Here is a 17,378-nt window from a genome sequence, read left to right as displayed (position 1 = left end):
TAGCAGCAAAAACGGGTCACTAATTAAGAAAATGGTAAGAATTAAAACCTGCAGCCACTGCGGCACTCGAGGCCTGGAGTTCGCCAACCCTGCCCCAGACCCTTCTCGGCTCTGTGGGCTGCAATTACACTGTTGATGGTTTTGCATAATGCGAGGTCATTTAGTCATCCTACCTCTGTTTGGCGCTGTAAGCCTAAGTGAAGAGGTTGTTAAGTTCTTCTTTGCTAAACGCGCTGCTGTTTTTCTTTGAGTAGCTTTGAGGACGTTTGTTTGTATTGGGAAGTTCAGAGCTTTTCCTGTTTGTCATTTAAATAATAAAGTAAAAGTCGACTCGTATATTAAACGTATTGGACTGCGCATCAGCATACAAGAGATGGGGGGCTACGGAGTAATGGCTGAAGAGGGAACCATCGATTACTCAGTTCATGAAGCTTGGAACGAAGCCACTAACGTTTACCTGCTGGTCATCTTAGTCAGCTTCGGACTGCTCATGTACGCCAGAAAGTGAGTGAATACAAGAGGGGGATGAGAGGCTGTGCAACGAGATGAAAAAAGACGGGAGTGGGCTGTTTGGGGGAGAGTAAACTGATGGATAATTCAAGACCGTCTCGGTTGGGCACGTCATTCCATGTTAAAAGGGAAAACGAGCGAGTTATGTGTGTGGGTTCAGAAAAAAATAAAACATCTGCCACACCGACAGAGAGGCTGGCTGTGCTGAGATCCATTGATGACCGACTGCAGAGGTTGCAGGTTTTCATTCCAGACCCTAACAATTGAAGTCTTTTGAAACAATTTTGATTGACTTACCATTTAAGATTCAGAAGCGCCAAAATATTTTTTTCCTTAATTAGCAGTCAAACAATAAAGTGACGCATAGTCAGGCAAACTGATCATTTGCAGAAGATGACCCGAAGAGATTCTTTCACTATTTTAGTAGTAAAAGAACAATCAAGGAGGAGATGAAGTGCATCAGCAACAGTAAAGGTTAACTAGAATATACAGGCAGCTCGGTGGAGAAGAGTCCAGCTGTAGTCGGGACAGTTTTAGACTTCGGACACTATGAGGTCCATAAATCGACGCCCCCTTCCGGAGCCCCTCCCCTGTTTCGCCGTTGAACTGACACCTATATGACACGCCCCTCATGACGATTTCAATTCCCTTTAATTCCTGCAGTCAAACGTGTTTTCAGCAATTATTAAATTTCTAAACTATCGAGGTCTTTCAGTTCTGCATCCGAAGCAGTTGTTTTGGTGCATCTATTAAAAACAAAATGAACAAAAAAATCTTAACATTGCGTATTTTATAGTATATGTTTTATATCTGAGTTTGCCACGTCTCAATCATGAGACTGCACTTTTTAATATGTCAGTTATATGCTGCACTCAACGGAGTAGTGGCTCGGTGGCTAAGGATATACAAATGTAACCAGAAGATTGACCACACATAAAATGGGAAATGCTAAGGAAGAAGATGAAGAAGAATAAATTATATGATGCACTCAGCTTCGATTAACACTACATATTCTTATGGACTCTGAATTGAATAAATCGCATAATTTGTGTAAACAGTCAAAATATGCTATAATACGAGCCGGACTTCTAGGAGAACTTGAGTGCTCTCTTTGAGTGCTTGAGTGCTCTCTTAAAGTCATATCATTAGTATTGTATTATTACTGGAGTACAGAATTTTAATATTTATATTAATGATGCATTAATTGTGGCGGAATTTATGCTCCAGAGGAACGAAGAGGTATAAAGTAGTCATTTGAGTCGCCCAGCTCAGCCGAACGGCTTTGCGTACCCATTGGGGATGACTCGCAACCTCGCAGCAAATGCGAAGAGACGCTTAATACATTAGCAGGACAGTTAATCCTGGTGAAGTATTCTTTTATATATAATCATTTTTTTTGCACGCACGTTCAATTTGCCCTCTTTTCTATAATAGTACATTTAGCACAAAAGTGTACTGCAAACACGGGGCAACTGACAGGGGCGTCATCATAAGGGCCTCAGAATGTCTCGGGTCGCTGAACCTGTCCGAGGCCTAAAACTGTCCTGAATGCAGCTGGACTCGATTGGGGGCTTGGTGGCGCAGTGGTAGTGCTGCGGCCTCACCTCACTCTAAGGAGACCATTTACATTGACTTGTTGAAGCAAAAGAAGAATAAGAGGAGACCTGACTAAAGTGTTTAAAATTATGAATCAGAATCACTTTTATTCACCAGTACTTAATGTACAGTTGTGGCCAAATGTTTTGAGAATGACCCAAGTGTTGGTTTTCACAAAGTTTTATTCTTCTGTGTTTTTAGATCTTTGTGTCAGATGTTTCTCTGGCATACTGAAGTAGAATTACAAGCATTTCAGAAGTTTCAAAGGCTTTTATTGATAATGACATGAAGTTTATGCAAAGAGTCAATATTTGCAGGGTTGGCCTTTCTTTCTTTTTCAAGACCTGTGCGATTCACTCTGGCAGACTGTTTGTCAACTTCTGGGCCAAATCCTGACTGACGGCAGCCAATTCTTACATCATCAATGCTTGGAGTTTGTCAGAATTGGTGGGTTTTTGTTTGTCCACCCGCCTTTTGAGGATTGACCACAAGTTCTCAATGGGGAGATTCCTAGCCATGGACCCTAAATTTTAATGTTTTTTTCCCTGAGCCACTTAGTTATCACTTTTGCCTTATGGCCCGGTGCTCCATCATGCTTGAAAAGGCATTGTTGGTCACCAAACTGTTCTTGGATGGTTGGAAGAAGTTGCTCTGGGATGATGTTTTGGTACCATAATTTTTCTAGGGGTTGTGTACAGGTATGTAAACACATTAAATGTATTAATGCAGTTAGGTCCATAAATATTTGGACAGAGACAACCTTTTTCTAATTTTGGTTCTGTACATGACCACAATGAATTTTAAATGAAACAACTCAGATACAGATGAAGTGCAGACTTTCAGCTTTAATTCAGTGGGGTGAACAAAACGATTGCATAAAAATGTGAGGCAACTAAAGCATTTTTTGAACACAATCCCTTCATTTCAGGGCCTCAAAAGTAATTGGACAAATTAAATAACTGGAAATCAAATGTTCGTTTCTAATACTTGGTTGAAAACCCTTTGCTGGCAATGGCAGCCTGAAGTCTTGAACTCCTGGACATCACCAGATGTTGGGTTTCCTCCTTTTTAATGCTCTGCCAGGCCTTTACTGCAGTGGCTTTCAGTTGCTGTTTGTTTGTGGGCCTTTCTGTCTGAAGTTTAGTCTTCAACAAGTGAAATGCCTGCTCAGTTGGGTTAAGATCATGTGACTGACTTGGCCATTCAAGAATTTTCCACTTCTTTGCTTTAATAAACTCCTGGGTTGCTTTGGCTGTATGTTTTGGGTCATTGTCCATCTGTATCATGAATCAATGTGACTGCTGTATTTAGCTGGATTTGAGCAGACAGTATGTCTCTGAACACCTCAGAATTCATTCGGCTGCTTCTGTCCTGTGTCACATCATCAATAAACACTAGTGTCCCAGTGCCACTGGGAGCCATGCATGCCCAAGCCATCACACTGCCTCCCTCCACCGTGTTTTACAGATGATGTGCTATGCTTTGGATAATGAACTGTTCCACGCCTTCTCCATACATTTTTCTTGCCATCATTCTGGTAGAGGTTGATCTTGGTTTCATCTGACCAAAGAATGTTTTTCCAGAACTGTGCTGGCTTTTTTAGATGTTCTTTAGCAAAGTCCAATCTAGCCTTTCTTTCTATTCCTGAGGCTTATGAGTGGCTTGCACCTTGCAGTGCACCCTCTGTATTTACTTTCATGAAGTCTTCTCTTTATGGTAGACTTGGATATCGATACGCCGACCCCCTGGAGAGTGTTGTTCACTTGGTAGGCTGTTGTGAAGGGGTTTCTCTTCACCATGGAAATGATTCTGCGATCATCCACCACTGTTGTCTTCCGTGGACGTCCAGGTCTTTTTGCGTTGCTGAGTTCACCAGTGCTTGCTTTCTTTCTCAGGATGTACCAAACTGTAGATTTTGCCCCTCGTAATATTGTAGCAATTTCTCAGATGGGTTTTTTCTGTTTTCACAGCTTAAGGATGGCTTCTTTCACCTGCATGGAGAGCTCCTTTGACCGCATGTTGTCTGTTCACAGCAAAATCTTCCACATGCAAGCACCACACCTCAAATCAACTCCAGGCCTTTTATCTGCTTAATTGATAATGACACAATGACGGACTTTTTCACACCTGCCCATGAAATAGCCTTTGAGTCAATTGTCCAATTACTTTTGAGCCCCTGAAATGAAGGGATTGTGTTCAAAAAATGCTTTAGTTGCCTCACATTTTTATGTAATCGTTTTGTTCACCCCACTGAATTAAAGCTGAAAGTCTGCACTTCAACTGCATCTGAGTTGTTTTATTTAAAATTCATTGTGGTAATGTACAGAACCAAAATTAGAAAAAAGTTGTCTCTGTCCAAATATTTATGGACCTAACTGTATATAGCAAGCCCAAGATGTATATAGATAGTAACACACTGCTCCAGGCTGCTGCCAAAGCTCAGGTGTCTGGGCCAAACTCAATCCTTGAATAGTTCTGTCCCTATTCTTGAGGAAAGCATCGTAAGGAAAGGTACTCTCATATTTGTTGCTCTGGGTCTTTAAACCTTCGCTATTCAGAGCTTGATCTTTTGATAAATAAAGTGCTAAGGTTTCTTTACCTGAACTTGCTTTCAGTAGCCTGCTGGATATAGATGCACATTATAGCCTAAACAGTAATGGCTTGGCTGTGTTGCTAACCTAAAGTTACTGGGCCTTGGTGGTGCTGTCTTGTCTGTAGCCCCCTTAGCAGTTTGTGTAGCCCAGAAAAATGTCCTAAAAATGTTGACTTCAACAAGAAAGAATGTTATTATGTGTAACAGGAACATGTAAATACCAAAACGTCAACATAAATGCAGTAGGAAAGATCTGTCTGGCGTCCACCGCTATACAGATGAAGATTTCGTACATGCCCTTCATGTTTTGAAACATTTGCCCTATGTTTCAATGAGGGCAGAAGAAGCGTGTTTCTTTTTGCACTTTTCTTACAATATTTTTTTCCGTTGCTTGAGAGAGTAGAATGTCGGTGTCTGAACCGCACGATTGACATCACCTCTTGTATTACTGTAGGCTACAACAGCACAAGGCTTAGTGACTTTTCCCCTGACATGAACATTGGCAGTTGCTGCATTCTGAACAGTGCTTAGGGGGCCAAACATCTTTCTTGTCCATCCATTTTACCTTTAAAGCTTCATGCAACCAAATTCACCAGACATATCATGGACAAAAAAATGTACCATTAATTAAAACAATTTCATGTAATTTTTTGAGGTATGCAACAGTTTTGATCAAAAATGCATACTGTGCAAACTGGCAGCTCATCGTATTAGAGTGCTGTATGCATCAGTTTCAGTATCCATGTCAACGACTGATGAACAGTTCACATTGTCATCACTATTGTTTGATTCAACTAATCGTTCAGTTTCATTTTTTTTTGGATTTACATTCTTTTATTTACATGCCTTTGTGTATTTTGGTTGAAGGCTCATTCATGAATATTGAAGAAAGTGGCCAAACACTTGGAAATGTTCAGGATTTTTTTGCAGCATAATGTTATTTTATCCACTAGATGGCAGCAGACTACTACCATATATACTGTACTCACGTATACAGTATCTCACAAAAGTGAGTACACCCCTCACATTTTTGTAAATATTTTATTATATCTTTTAATGGGACAACACTGAAGATATGACACTTTGCTCCAATATAAAGTAGTCAGCGTACAGCTTGTATCACAGTGTAAATTTGCTGTCCCCTCAAAATAACTCGACACACAGCCATTAATGTCTAAACCACTCACAACAAAAGTGAGTACACCCCTAAGTGAAAAATGTCCAAATTGTACCCAGTTGGCCATTTTACCTCCCCGGTGTCATGCGACTTGTTAGTGTTATGTCAGAAGAGCGCTATATAGCGCCCAACCTGACACAGATTGACAGAGGTAAAATAAAACAAACTGTTTATTTTTCTTCAGCTGGAGGGCACGTCTTCCCCGTAATCCCTTCAGCCATATCACAGTCCCAAGCACAGCACCACAATAACACCAAGCACGTTCTCTCTCTTCCACCACCACTTCTCCTCCTCAGCAAGCTTTGTCCTCCTCCCACCCGACTCTGGCTGCCGAGTTGTGGTTGCTGGCTCCTTTTTATTGGGTACCCAGAAGTGCTCCAGGTGGTTGATTGGCGACATCCGGCTGCACTTCTAGGTAAGGCGAAACCAATGCCCAAAAGGGGCCAGCAGGTCCTGCTGCAGCACCCCCGGTGGCGCCTGCGGAACCCCACAGAGCTCCGCAGAACTCCAACTCCCATGAAGCCCTGGGGGAGTCCGAGGCACCGCTGCAAACCAGGGAGGCTGCCATCTAGCGTCCAGGGTGAGATACTGGGCTTCACACCCTTGTCCTCCTGGCAGATGTGGTGAAGGGGCATCCCGGCCAGGCATGGGCCCCGGCCATCCGTCACAGTTACAAGGTCTCAGGTGTAAATGGGGAGCAGGTGTGTTAAAGTTGGTGTTGTCGCTCTCACACTCTCTTATACTGGTCACTGGAAGTTCAACATGGCACCTCATGGCAAAGAACTCTCTGAGGATCTGAAAACAAGAATTGTTGCTCTACATAAAGATGGCCGAGGCTATAAGAAGATTGCCAACACCCTGAAACTGAGCTGCAGCACGGTGGTCAAGACCATACAGCGGTTTAACAGGACAGGTTCCACTCAGAACAGGCCTCGCCGTGGTCAACCAAAGAAGTTGAGTGCACCTGCTCAGCGTCATATCCAGAGGTTGTCTTTTGAAAATAGACGTATGAGTGCTGCCAGCATTGCTGCAGAGGGGGGGTCAGCCTGTCAGTGCTCAGACCATACGCCCGCCGCACACTGCATCAAATTGGTCTGCATGGCTGTCGTCCCAGAAGGAAGACTCTTCTATAGATGATTGCTGAAGACAAGTAGACTAAGGACATGGATTACTGGAATCATATCCTGTGGTCTGATGAGACCAAGATAAACTTATTTGGTTCAGATGGTGTCAAGCGTGTGTGGCGGCAACCAGGTGAGGAGTACAAAGACAAGTGTGTCTTGCCTACAGTCAAGCATGGTGGTGGGAGTGTCATGGTTTGGGGCTGCATGAGTGCTGCTGGTACTGGAGAGCGACAGTTCATTGAGGGAGCTATGAATGCCAACATGTACTGTGACATACTGAAGCAGAGCGTGATCCTCTCCCTTCGGAAACTGAACATGATAACAACCCCAAACACACCTCCAAGACGACCACTGCCTTGCTAAAGAAACTGAGGGTAAAGGTGCTGGACTGGCCAAGCATGTCTCCAGACCTAAACCCTATTGACCATCTGTGGGGAAGGTGGAGGAGCACAAGGTCTCTAACATCCACCAGCTCCGTGATGTCATCATGGAGGAGGATTCCAGTGACAACTTGTGAAGCTCCAGTGAACTCCATACCCCAAGAGAGTTAAGGCAGTGCTGGAAAATAATGGTGGCCACACAAAATATCGACACTTTGGGCACAATTTGGATATTTTTCACTTAGGGGTGTACTCACTTTTGTTGCCAGCAGTTTAGACATTAATGGCTGTGTGTTAGTTATTTTGAGGGGACAGCAAATTTGCACTGTGATACAAGCTGTACACGGACTACTTTACATTGGATCAAAGTGTCATGTCGTCAGTGTTGTCCCATGAAAAAATAGAATAAAATATTTACAAAAATGTGAGGGGTGTACTCACTTTTGTGAGATACTGTAAGTCTGGTTTTGAAACCTGAAAAATCGATCATAAAATCAGACCCTAACTTGTACGCCCGTTCAAAAATGTGACACTTAATTTTTATTTATTTAATTTTTTTACATCTTCTTGCCTCCTCCAATCTCTCACCAGTTTCTCAGACACATTGAATTTTGTTGCAGCAGCACAGTTACCAATTTCTTTCGCTACTTCAACGATGTTTAATTTCAAACCAGCTTCATATTTTCTTCTGATCGAAAGCTTCTTCATAGATAAGGGATGCTCTTACGGTAAAGGTGTATGAGGGTGTGAGATACAAAAAACACAAATCAGTGCAAACGTCACTTCGGAATAGTTTGGGTATTACCATGTGGTCATGTAGGCACAATAAAGACAGACAGAGAGGTTAGGAGCACACGCTGATACAGCGCATTACCGCACCGAAATATAAAATAAAGGCCGTGTGCTCCGTAGTTCCCCTCTCAGGTGGCCGTTGGCATATCGTAATCTCTTGTACCAATAGCGTCAGTTTTCCACATTCAATTTATACGACTGACATTATAAAATACCAGAAATTATACGGTAGAATCAAGTTCTGACTTATCCGCAGGAGAACGTAAATGCGGGTATATACGGTGTTGGTTGGGGTTAACACTGTACATGCAAACAACACCCCTTAACCTGAGAAGTACAGTACTTTTGGTCAGGGTAGTGGGGGAGTTTAACCATCTTATATATAAATGTCTATGCGTGGAAGTGTGTGTGTCTGTCCGGTCCAGAAGTGAGAGGTGAAGTCGGGGTAAGGGCTCTGCCTCCAAGGAAACATAAAACTCGCTTAGCCGCTAATAACACAAGCGAGGTGAACATGTCAGCAAAACGAAACCTCAGAAGAAAAAGTCACTTAGCCGTTAACATCAGCAAAACGGTATTCCTTTCATTTTTCCTCCTGCCGCTAATACACAAGTGGGGCGAGCAAGTCGGCAAAACGAATCCTCCTAGGAGAGAGATGCCCAGAGTAGTTCCTTTCATTTACCTGACATCTCAACATTTACATTTTTTTTCTGACAATTTCAATAGTTTCTAGGACCCCGGGCTTTTTACAGCACGGGCTTAAGCAGCTGGTATTCTTATAGAATGCCAAGCCTGAGAGACACTTGGGGTTAATGGCAAGGACTTTAATGCACCCTCCATAATGAACTATCCATCCATCCATTTTCCAACCCACTGAATCCGAACACAGGGTCATGGGGGTCTGCTGGAGCCAATCCCAGCCAACACATGGCACAAGGCAGGAACCAATCCCGGGCAGGGTGCCAACCCACCGCAGCATAATGAACTAAGTGGTTGAATTTTAGATGCCTGCATAAAAGCTTGCTTGCAGTGCTGGCAACAGTTTGCGCCTTAGGCATTTTTGATCAAAATTGTTGCTATTGAAAACAAAATAATTCCAATAACGGGTTATGGCAGGGTGTTTTACCAAAGAGTGATAATTTGGCCTCAGGTCCAGTCTTTTTGACCCCCATATCTGGAGTTGCCCTTCCTTTTCCAATGACTTTCTCTATACATTCAGCACATTTTGAAGGTTTTGGGAAGGAATCAAATTGTGACATTACATAAACTGGAGCCTTTCCACTCACACATTGTATGTGCTGTAATTTCATACAGAAAAATTTTGGATCTCCTACTGTTTTCAATCAAAAACAACAAACAAGAAATTCTACCTGTTTCAATGCAACTCACTTATAAGGATCACTTTTCTGGAGTTTGCAGTGACTGAGGGTATAAAACTGAGATGGTGCCCACTTGAGAAAACCTTGGGTGATCTGATGAAAGTGTCCAGGAAGGAATGAAGTAATGTGCCTGTTAAAGTGTGTGTATGTGTGTGGTTTTTTTGGGGGGTATAATAAGATCAGACCAAAAGACTATTTGTTCTGCAAGAATTTGGCTCCAAGTTTAATCTTTGTGAAGACCCCAGTTGTGGAGCCTGTCCCAGCCGCATGGGGGTAAGACAGGAGGTGACCTTGGATTTTAATATATGTAAATGATTTAGATAGGAATATAAGTCTCAAGCTGGGTTAAGTCTGTAGATGATACCAAGATAAGTGAATTGGCAGGTAATTTGGAATCCGTTATATCATTATAGAAGGCCTTGTATAGCAGACAGGCTTGGGCAGATTTGTGGCAGATGAAATTTAATGTCAGTAAATGTAAAGGATTACACATAGGAAGTAAAAATGTGAGGTTTGAATACACAATGGGCGGTCAGAAAATCGAGAGTCCGCCTTATGAGAAGGACTTAGGAGTCATAGTGGACTCTAAGCTATCAACTTCCAGACGGTGTTCAAAAGCCATTAAGAAGGCTAACAGAATGTCAGGTTATATAGCGCCTTGATGTGTGCAGTACAAGTCATAGGAGGTTCTGCTCAAGCTTTATAACACACTGGTGAGGCCTCATCTGGAGTACTGGGCGCAGTTTGGGTCTCCAGGCTACAAAAAGGACATAACAGCACTAGAAAAAGGTCCAGAGAAGAGCAACTCGGCTGATTCAGGGACTACAGGGGATGAGTTATGAGGAAAGATTAAAAGAGCTGAGCCTTTACAGTGTAAGAAAAAGGAGGTTAAGAGGAGACCTGACTGAACTGTTTAAAATGATGAAGGGAATTAGTTCAGTGGATCAAGATGGTGATTTTAAAATGAGCTCATCAAAAACACGGGGACACAGTTGGAAACTTGTTAAGGGTAAATTTTGCACAAACATTAGGAAGTTTTTCTGCTCACAGAGAACCACAGACACTTGGAATAAGTGACCAAGTAGTGTGATGGACAAGAGGACTTTAGGGACTTTCAAAATTCGACTTGATGTTTTTTTTTGGAAGAATTAAGTGGATAGGACTGGCGAGCTGTGTTGGGCTGAATGGCCTGCTCTCATCTAGATTGTTCTAATGTTCTAATGAATGGGACACTGGACCTTGAGAGGATGCACTCATGGCATGTTCCCACACTTGCTGCCAGTTAATCTACTTTGGATATATTGGGGACGTGGTAGGAAAACCAAAATACCCTCTGAAAAACTCCCATAGATGAGGGAGGAACGTGCATTGTGAGAGTTTCCTAATGAAGTACTAAAATGATTATATCAAGAGCATAGAAAATAAATTCCAAGATTGTCAGTTCATAACCCTTCATTTTGTGTTTGTTCTTTCAGAAACAAAAGGAAGATAATGAGAATTTTTTCAGTGCCTCCTACTGTTGAACCAACACCTGAACCTAACTTTTATGACAACATGCAAAAAGTTCGGTTACGGCAGCAGCTAGAAATGTACTATATTGGTAAGAGATGATCTTTGCCAGATATTGCTTTGTATGTTTTTTTTTTCTTTTTAGTTAACTTTATTCTAGGGGGAGGACGGAGGGGCCAGCTTGTCTATATTATTGTATTGTGTAAACTTAAAGTGAAAGTTCTTCATTGAGCTGAGATTGAGAAATGCTCTATTCAGTACAATGTTTGTATTGTCATGGGGTTAGTGGAGCCCATCAAGTTTGTTAAGGGTTAGCTCATTCTTGTACCTTAAGTTGAACACACACACACATCCTATCCACTTAAGCACTAATGATGCCTGTTCAGCTTATCATTGCTTTGTACTCTACATAGGGACTCGCTAGCTTTAGCTTGAACTTCCCATGGGTGCCCCTAGGGATATAACCTACACCTAATGACTGATATACTTTGGTCATGGAGAATAGCTTGACCAGGGGTGTCCAGCTCCGATCCTGGAGGGCCGCAGTGGCTGCTGGTTTTCTTTCCTGCCACTTTTTTCATTAGTGACCAATTCTGCTATGAATAGACTCATTTTAATTGCTGGGTTTTTTAAAGACTCCATCCTCTAAATTGATTTTTTGCTTTTCCTTAAATGGCAGCCAAACAAAAATGAAATGTGAAGTGAGCCAACAGATGACCAGCTAACTCCAACCTGTTTGTCTCCAGCCGTTATCTTAATTACCAGTATACACTTTGAATTGAGCATTCCTAGTATTCCTCCTCTTTCTCTGTACGTTTACCGTTCGTTTGCTCAGAGGTTGATGCGCTTGCTGCTTCCTGAGCGGCTCTTCTTTTCTCCACCCTGGCGGCCCGCTGCTTCTCTTCTTTCGTCGTCATCTTTTCGCGTTAAAATTAATTAAGTTAGTTTTTGTGTTGCAATTACTTAGTACTTTTTCTTAATTTTTCACTTAAGCTGTCACTTAAGTGTTCAATCTGCCTCAGGAATGATTTAAGATATGAAGAGGTAGGGGAAGTGACGGCGAAGGTGCTAGGGAATGAGAACGATGCACGTACGCATGCGCCACACAACCGCCTTGCTGTGCGCTGCAGAGAGTTGATTCTACAGTAAAATAAAATAAAAATAAAAAGAATGATAAAAATCATCACCCCGAAAGCGGATAGTAGACATCACGTAGTAGATGTGTACCAAATTTCAGGTCAATAGGTGAAACGGTTTACGAGCTACAGGCGATTTAAAATCCTGGACAGACAAACAAACAGCCACGGTAGCGTATTATATAGAAAGACAAGATGATTCTTGTTGTTAATTAAACCTGTTATTTCCTCCATTGCTTGCTGGTGCTCTCATTCTGCCACAGCAGACATTTCCAAAACTGTTGATCTCTTTTTTTTTTTTAAGAGAGCCATCAAAATGTTTCATGGATTTGAGCAGATCAACATTACTGAGACCTTCACCTTTCTTTATTTTTAGATATTGTATGATGGACACTGGCAGCACGGTGGCGCAGTGGTAGCGCTGCTGCCTCGCAGTTAGGAGATCCGGGTTCGCTTCCCGGGTCTTCCCTGCGTGGAGTTTGCATGTTCTCCCCGTGTCTGCGTGGGTTTCCTCCAGGCGCTCCGGTTTCCTCCCACAGTCCAAAGACATGCAGGTTAGGTGGATTGGCGATTCTCAATTGGCCCTAGTGTGTGCTTGGTGTGTGGGTGTGTTTGTGTGTGTGTCCTGCGGTGGGTTGGCACCCTGCCCAGGATTGGTTCCTGCCTTGTGCCCTGTGTGGGCTGGGATTGGCTCCAGCAGACCCCCGTGACCCTGTGTTAGGAAATGGATGGATGGATGATGGACACTGGTTTGTTGGTCAAGTGTAGGCTCACTTTGTGTCTCATTACACTGGTCTATAAAAATATGTTTTGTTTGCTACTGGGAACTTCAGAGCAGCTCTTTATTATGTTTTTTACACTGATTTCATATACATGTATGAAATTGGAATTAAGCTAGCACGTCAGGTTTTTGAAATACACATCATTGACATTTTTTTTGTTTTGAAAGTTTTGAATATCAATATAATATATCAACATGATATCTGGAGTTTGGACTCTGTCCCACCAAAATTGTTTTGATGTGTTTATTCTGAAAACAAACCAGAGACACGTTAAAAGTATATTTATGCCAATTTACCTCAATATAAAAGTGAGTTCAGTGTGCCCAAAAATGTTGGAGGCACTCGCTTTTTCACTTGTACTGCACATCCGTCTCTCTTTGCAAGAACCATCAGTAGTCACCCATCATGCTCGGAGTGAATTTTCCCCCGATTTCAGCTTTCCATCACCTTTATATCTTGATGAAATCTTTCCCTCTACTCATCGCTGACATCGCCCAGATTTGGTGGAAAAAAAGTCGAGATGAGAAAGTAAAAAATGCGTCTTCAGTGACATTCTGGCTCCCATAAGCTGGTACGCTTTCAGCAGGTTCTCCACAAGCTCAGCATTATTCTCTGCTCTGTGACTGCCAAGAAAATTCTGGACATCCCGCAGGAATGCTTCCCATGCTGCTGATTCGGTGGGTTTCAGTTTCCTTTTGAACTCATCATCAAGCATCAGTTCACAGATTTCAGCAACTTCTTTTATGTTGGCCAACCTGGAAGTGCTTCTGTTCTTCCACCCATATGGTCTGTTAGCACTTCCGGATAAGGTGGAAACCCCATGCCATGTACTATGGTCGTGGTGGGCAGCAAAGGGCTGCGCTATGCTCCAGTTCCATTATTAATGAAATCCCTATTATAATGAATTTTTTTTTCAGTCCTGAACATTTTGTTCTAGCAGAAATTTATAATTAACATATGACTCCAAAGTCCTATTTTCAGCAGCCATTCCTTCAGAGTCCTAATTGAAACTCTCATAACTCAACTTAAATTAATTGTGTTGAAATGCTAATTGTTTATTAGAGAAACCTTTGGAATTGTGTTGGCACAGCTGAAGCTGTTAATTCTGTTCAGTAAAGCAAGTAAAGTGCACGATTCCAGAAAACTTCCTAAGGTTTAATTCCAATTCCAGGTTCAATGGCAGAGAAAATGCCTATCCCACTAAATAGTCAATTACCGAAGTCAGGATGATCATTAATAAAAAATAAAAATATATATTATCCACTTATAACTGCTTAATTTTATTAAAATACTTAAATTTGTAATTTCTTCATTGACCCCAAAACACAGAAACTGAGAAATAACACTTCACTTAATTAGGCCAGTAGTCCAATTAAAACCAGAAGTTGGTTGGAACAAAAAACCTGCAGCCCCCAGGGGTCCCCTGGACCAAGTATGGGAACTGCTGTTCTAAATAAGAAGGTATGTACAGCCTCTGTGTGAGCATAAGTCAGTTGTCTGGCTGGTGTTTATGGAGTATACAAAGTGAAATAAAACAAAGCATCTGTGATTGCTACAAATATACCAACAGTGTTCATTCCATGGCTTTGAATGTAATTTTATTTTGTTTTTTTCTTTTAGCTCGAAAATATGACAGTCAACAGCAGCAGCAGCAGCAGCAGCAGCAATGCCAGTCAGAGTGTGTGCAGCTCTTGGTGGAATAAAAGAGTAAACTTAAACTTCCTACTAATGAATTATTATAAGGGACATTAGATATTGTTATGGTGACAGAGTTAATGTATTAATCCAATTGATTCTTTATGAATTAAGTGAAGGACATTTTGCTCAGTGGTTGAGTTTCTATAACGTATTACACACAGTACTATGTTGTTAGCGTATGTTTCAAGGTATGCTTACAGTATAAATTTTATTTGGTTTATGGATCTGCTGCATTGTTTTCTTTGCCGGCTGTATATGATTTGTGTTCACTGATTTTTAAACATGAGTTTGCAGTCTAGTTTTTATACTTTCATTAATGTTCAGTCTCATTTTTTTGTTGTTCTTCTTTTAAATGTGCTTGTTCAAAATGTCTGGGATTTGCATTATATTAAACTGTGGTTGGGTGTACAAGTTAGAGACAGTATTAATGGATAAGCTCGACATTGTTCAGGTCAAAGTTATTTAATTACAAACATGTTAAATATGCATTTGCCAGACAAAGTGTGTTCTAAAGTTAATTGCTTTCTATAAATTAAATAAAATATATATTGTACAGTATACTTCATTGTAGTCTATGAGCAATAGAGGAAAAGCTTAAAAATGACCAAGTACTGTATGTCCATTTGATCCGTGCCTTTCGTGTTTCCGACACGTTTGTGGCAACAAAAAGGATCTGGAAATAATCATTTTCTCACATAAGAAATTTGACAAGTGAGAGGAGACCATTCACTCCATCGAGTCAGACTGCTTAGCTAATAGCTAATCTGTCCCAGTATCTCCTCCAGATTCTACTTAAAAGTTGTCAAGGTTTCTGCTTCAGCTCCATGTCTTGTTAGTTTGTTACAGAGTCCCACAACTCTTTGCGTAAAGAAATACTCCCTGGCTTCAGTTTTAAATGCACTTCCCTTTAATTTCCACTGATTTCCTCAACGATGTGAACCACCCTTATATTCCTGGTACTTTTCTATTTTTTCTCACGGTATTGGATTCATTTTCTGTTCTCTTGTGTGAATTCTCACATAAATATTGGAGGTAAATCAAGTAAAACCAACCATGTGGCAGACAAATTTTACTGTGATCTGGTCTATTGAGAGGAAACTGCATCCCATCTTGTGGTGTGAAAAGCTGTATATACTGTATATATAAATATATGTATATATACTGTGTATATATATATATATATGTATATATACTGTGTATATATATATATGTATATATACTGTATCTAAACTGTATATATATGTATATATACTGTATATATATATATATGTATATATACTGTATATATATATATATATGTATATATATATACAGTATATATATATATATAGCTGCCCTCCTTGTCTCGCGGTAAAGTGTCTCCGAGAAAATCACGTCTCGACCCAAGATTTTTTTATATAATAGAGATATACAGTGGAACCTCGGTTTGCAAGTAACTTGGTTTACGAGTGTTTTGCAAGATCAGCTAAAATTTTTAATAAATTTTGACTTGATAAACGAGTGAAATCTTGCAGTACAAGTAGTATGTATACGCTTTGTCTGCCGAGTGTCATGTGATCGCAACTGAGCTGATGGTTCTTCTCTCTCTCGCTTCGGGATTGTGGGTAATCGTCTCATATTCTCCGTCTGAGTCGGCGTGCCTCACTCATATAGTCAACATCCGTACGAGCGTATACTGTTTACTACAGCATTGTGACGGTGAGTGTGTATGTGTGTGTGTGCGCGAGTCCCCGTCTTGCACCCCAAAACACGAAGCTGAGTCTCGGTACTTTAGCAACACCAGCTTTATTCAACTTGAAACAGCAACAGTGCGGTTATTTATTGTAGCGGGATCTGCCACTCTCCTATACACAGACACAGCAGTCAGGCAGGGTCGTGGCCAAGTAGTACTGTGCCCTGTGCATTTATAACGTTCCTTGTTCCTTGTATCACCCATCGATGGCAGGCGCTTATAGCATGTCCGCGATCTTTTCGGATTCGCTTTTACGGCGAACTTCTACAGCGCTGGGAGCCTGCGATTGCTTTGGGACGCTCTTCCGCGTGTCGTCCTGTTGGGTGGAATCCCACAAGAGTTTAGAAACTCACTCACACCAGCCATGATTCTTTTCAAAGGTAAAGTGCAGGTTAATTTGTTTTATGTATTTTTACTTTATATTTTGTATTAATCATTTTTATATGAATAGTTTTGGATTGTGGAACGAATCATCTGAGTTTCCATTATTTCTTATGGGGAAATTCACTTTGATATACGAGTGCTTTGGACTGCGAGCACGTTTTCGGAACTAATTATGTTCGCAAACCGAGGTTCCACTGTGTATATATATATCTCACAAAAGAGTCCGTTACTTTTCTTTGAGTCATTCCTGAAACGTAAAGAACGTATTCACTGTGAAGGATGCTTCCTCGAAAAAGAAAAAGGTTCTGAGCCCATGGAGTAATCCGATTCTGAATAAAAAAAAAAAATTAAAATCAGACTCCTTACTTTTTCAGTCCGTCCATCCTCGTCAAGGATTGATATGTTTTAAGTTCATGTTTACTTCAGACTTTTACATAGCAAATACGTAATAACAAATGGACAAAAAAAGCTGCGTGAAAACTATGATGAAAAATAAATAGAAACACAATGGGGCTTATTAGCCCTACTCTGGCTATTGACAGGCAGAACTGTTCATAAAGATGAAGCAGAAAATCAGAAAAAATAATTA

At 41.2% G+C, this 17,378-nt stretch overlaps 1 protein-coding gene across 1 annotated transcript; it reads left to right on the top strand.

The window, feature by feature from the left end:
- The first annotated feature begins 245 nt into the window (after nt 1-245).
- On the top strand, nt 246-14,986 carry smim19 (small integral membrane protein 19). The gene is made up of 3 exons (XM_028805836.2): nt 246-504; nt 11,024-11,148; nt 14,596-14,986. The coding sequence occupies exons 1-3, from the start codon at nt 374-376 to the stop codon at nt 14,676-14,678; spliced, it is 339 nt and encodes a 112-aa protein (XP_028661669.1). The 5' UTR covers nt 246-373; the 3' UTR covers nt 14,679-14,986.
- Nucleotides 14,987-17,378: the final 2,392 nt, after the last annotated feature.

The sequence above is a fragment of the Erpetoichthys calabaricus genome, chromosome 7 (assembly GCF_900747795.2).
Source record: "Erpetoichthys calabaricus chromosome 7, fErpCal1.3, whole genome shotgun sequence".
NCBI classification, from domain to species: domain Eukaryota; kingdom Metazoa; phylum Chordata; class Cladistia; order Polypteriformes; family Polypteridae; genus Erpetoichthys; species Erpetoichthys calabaricus.
Note: the sequence above shows the minus strand (reverse complement) of the source record. Positions and strands in the feature narration are given on the sequence as shown.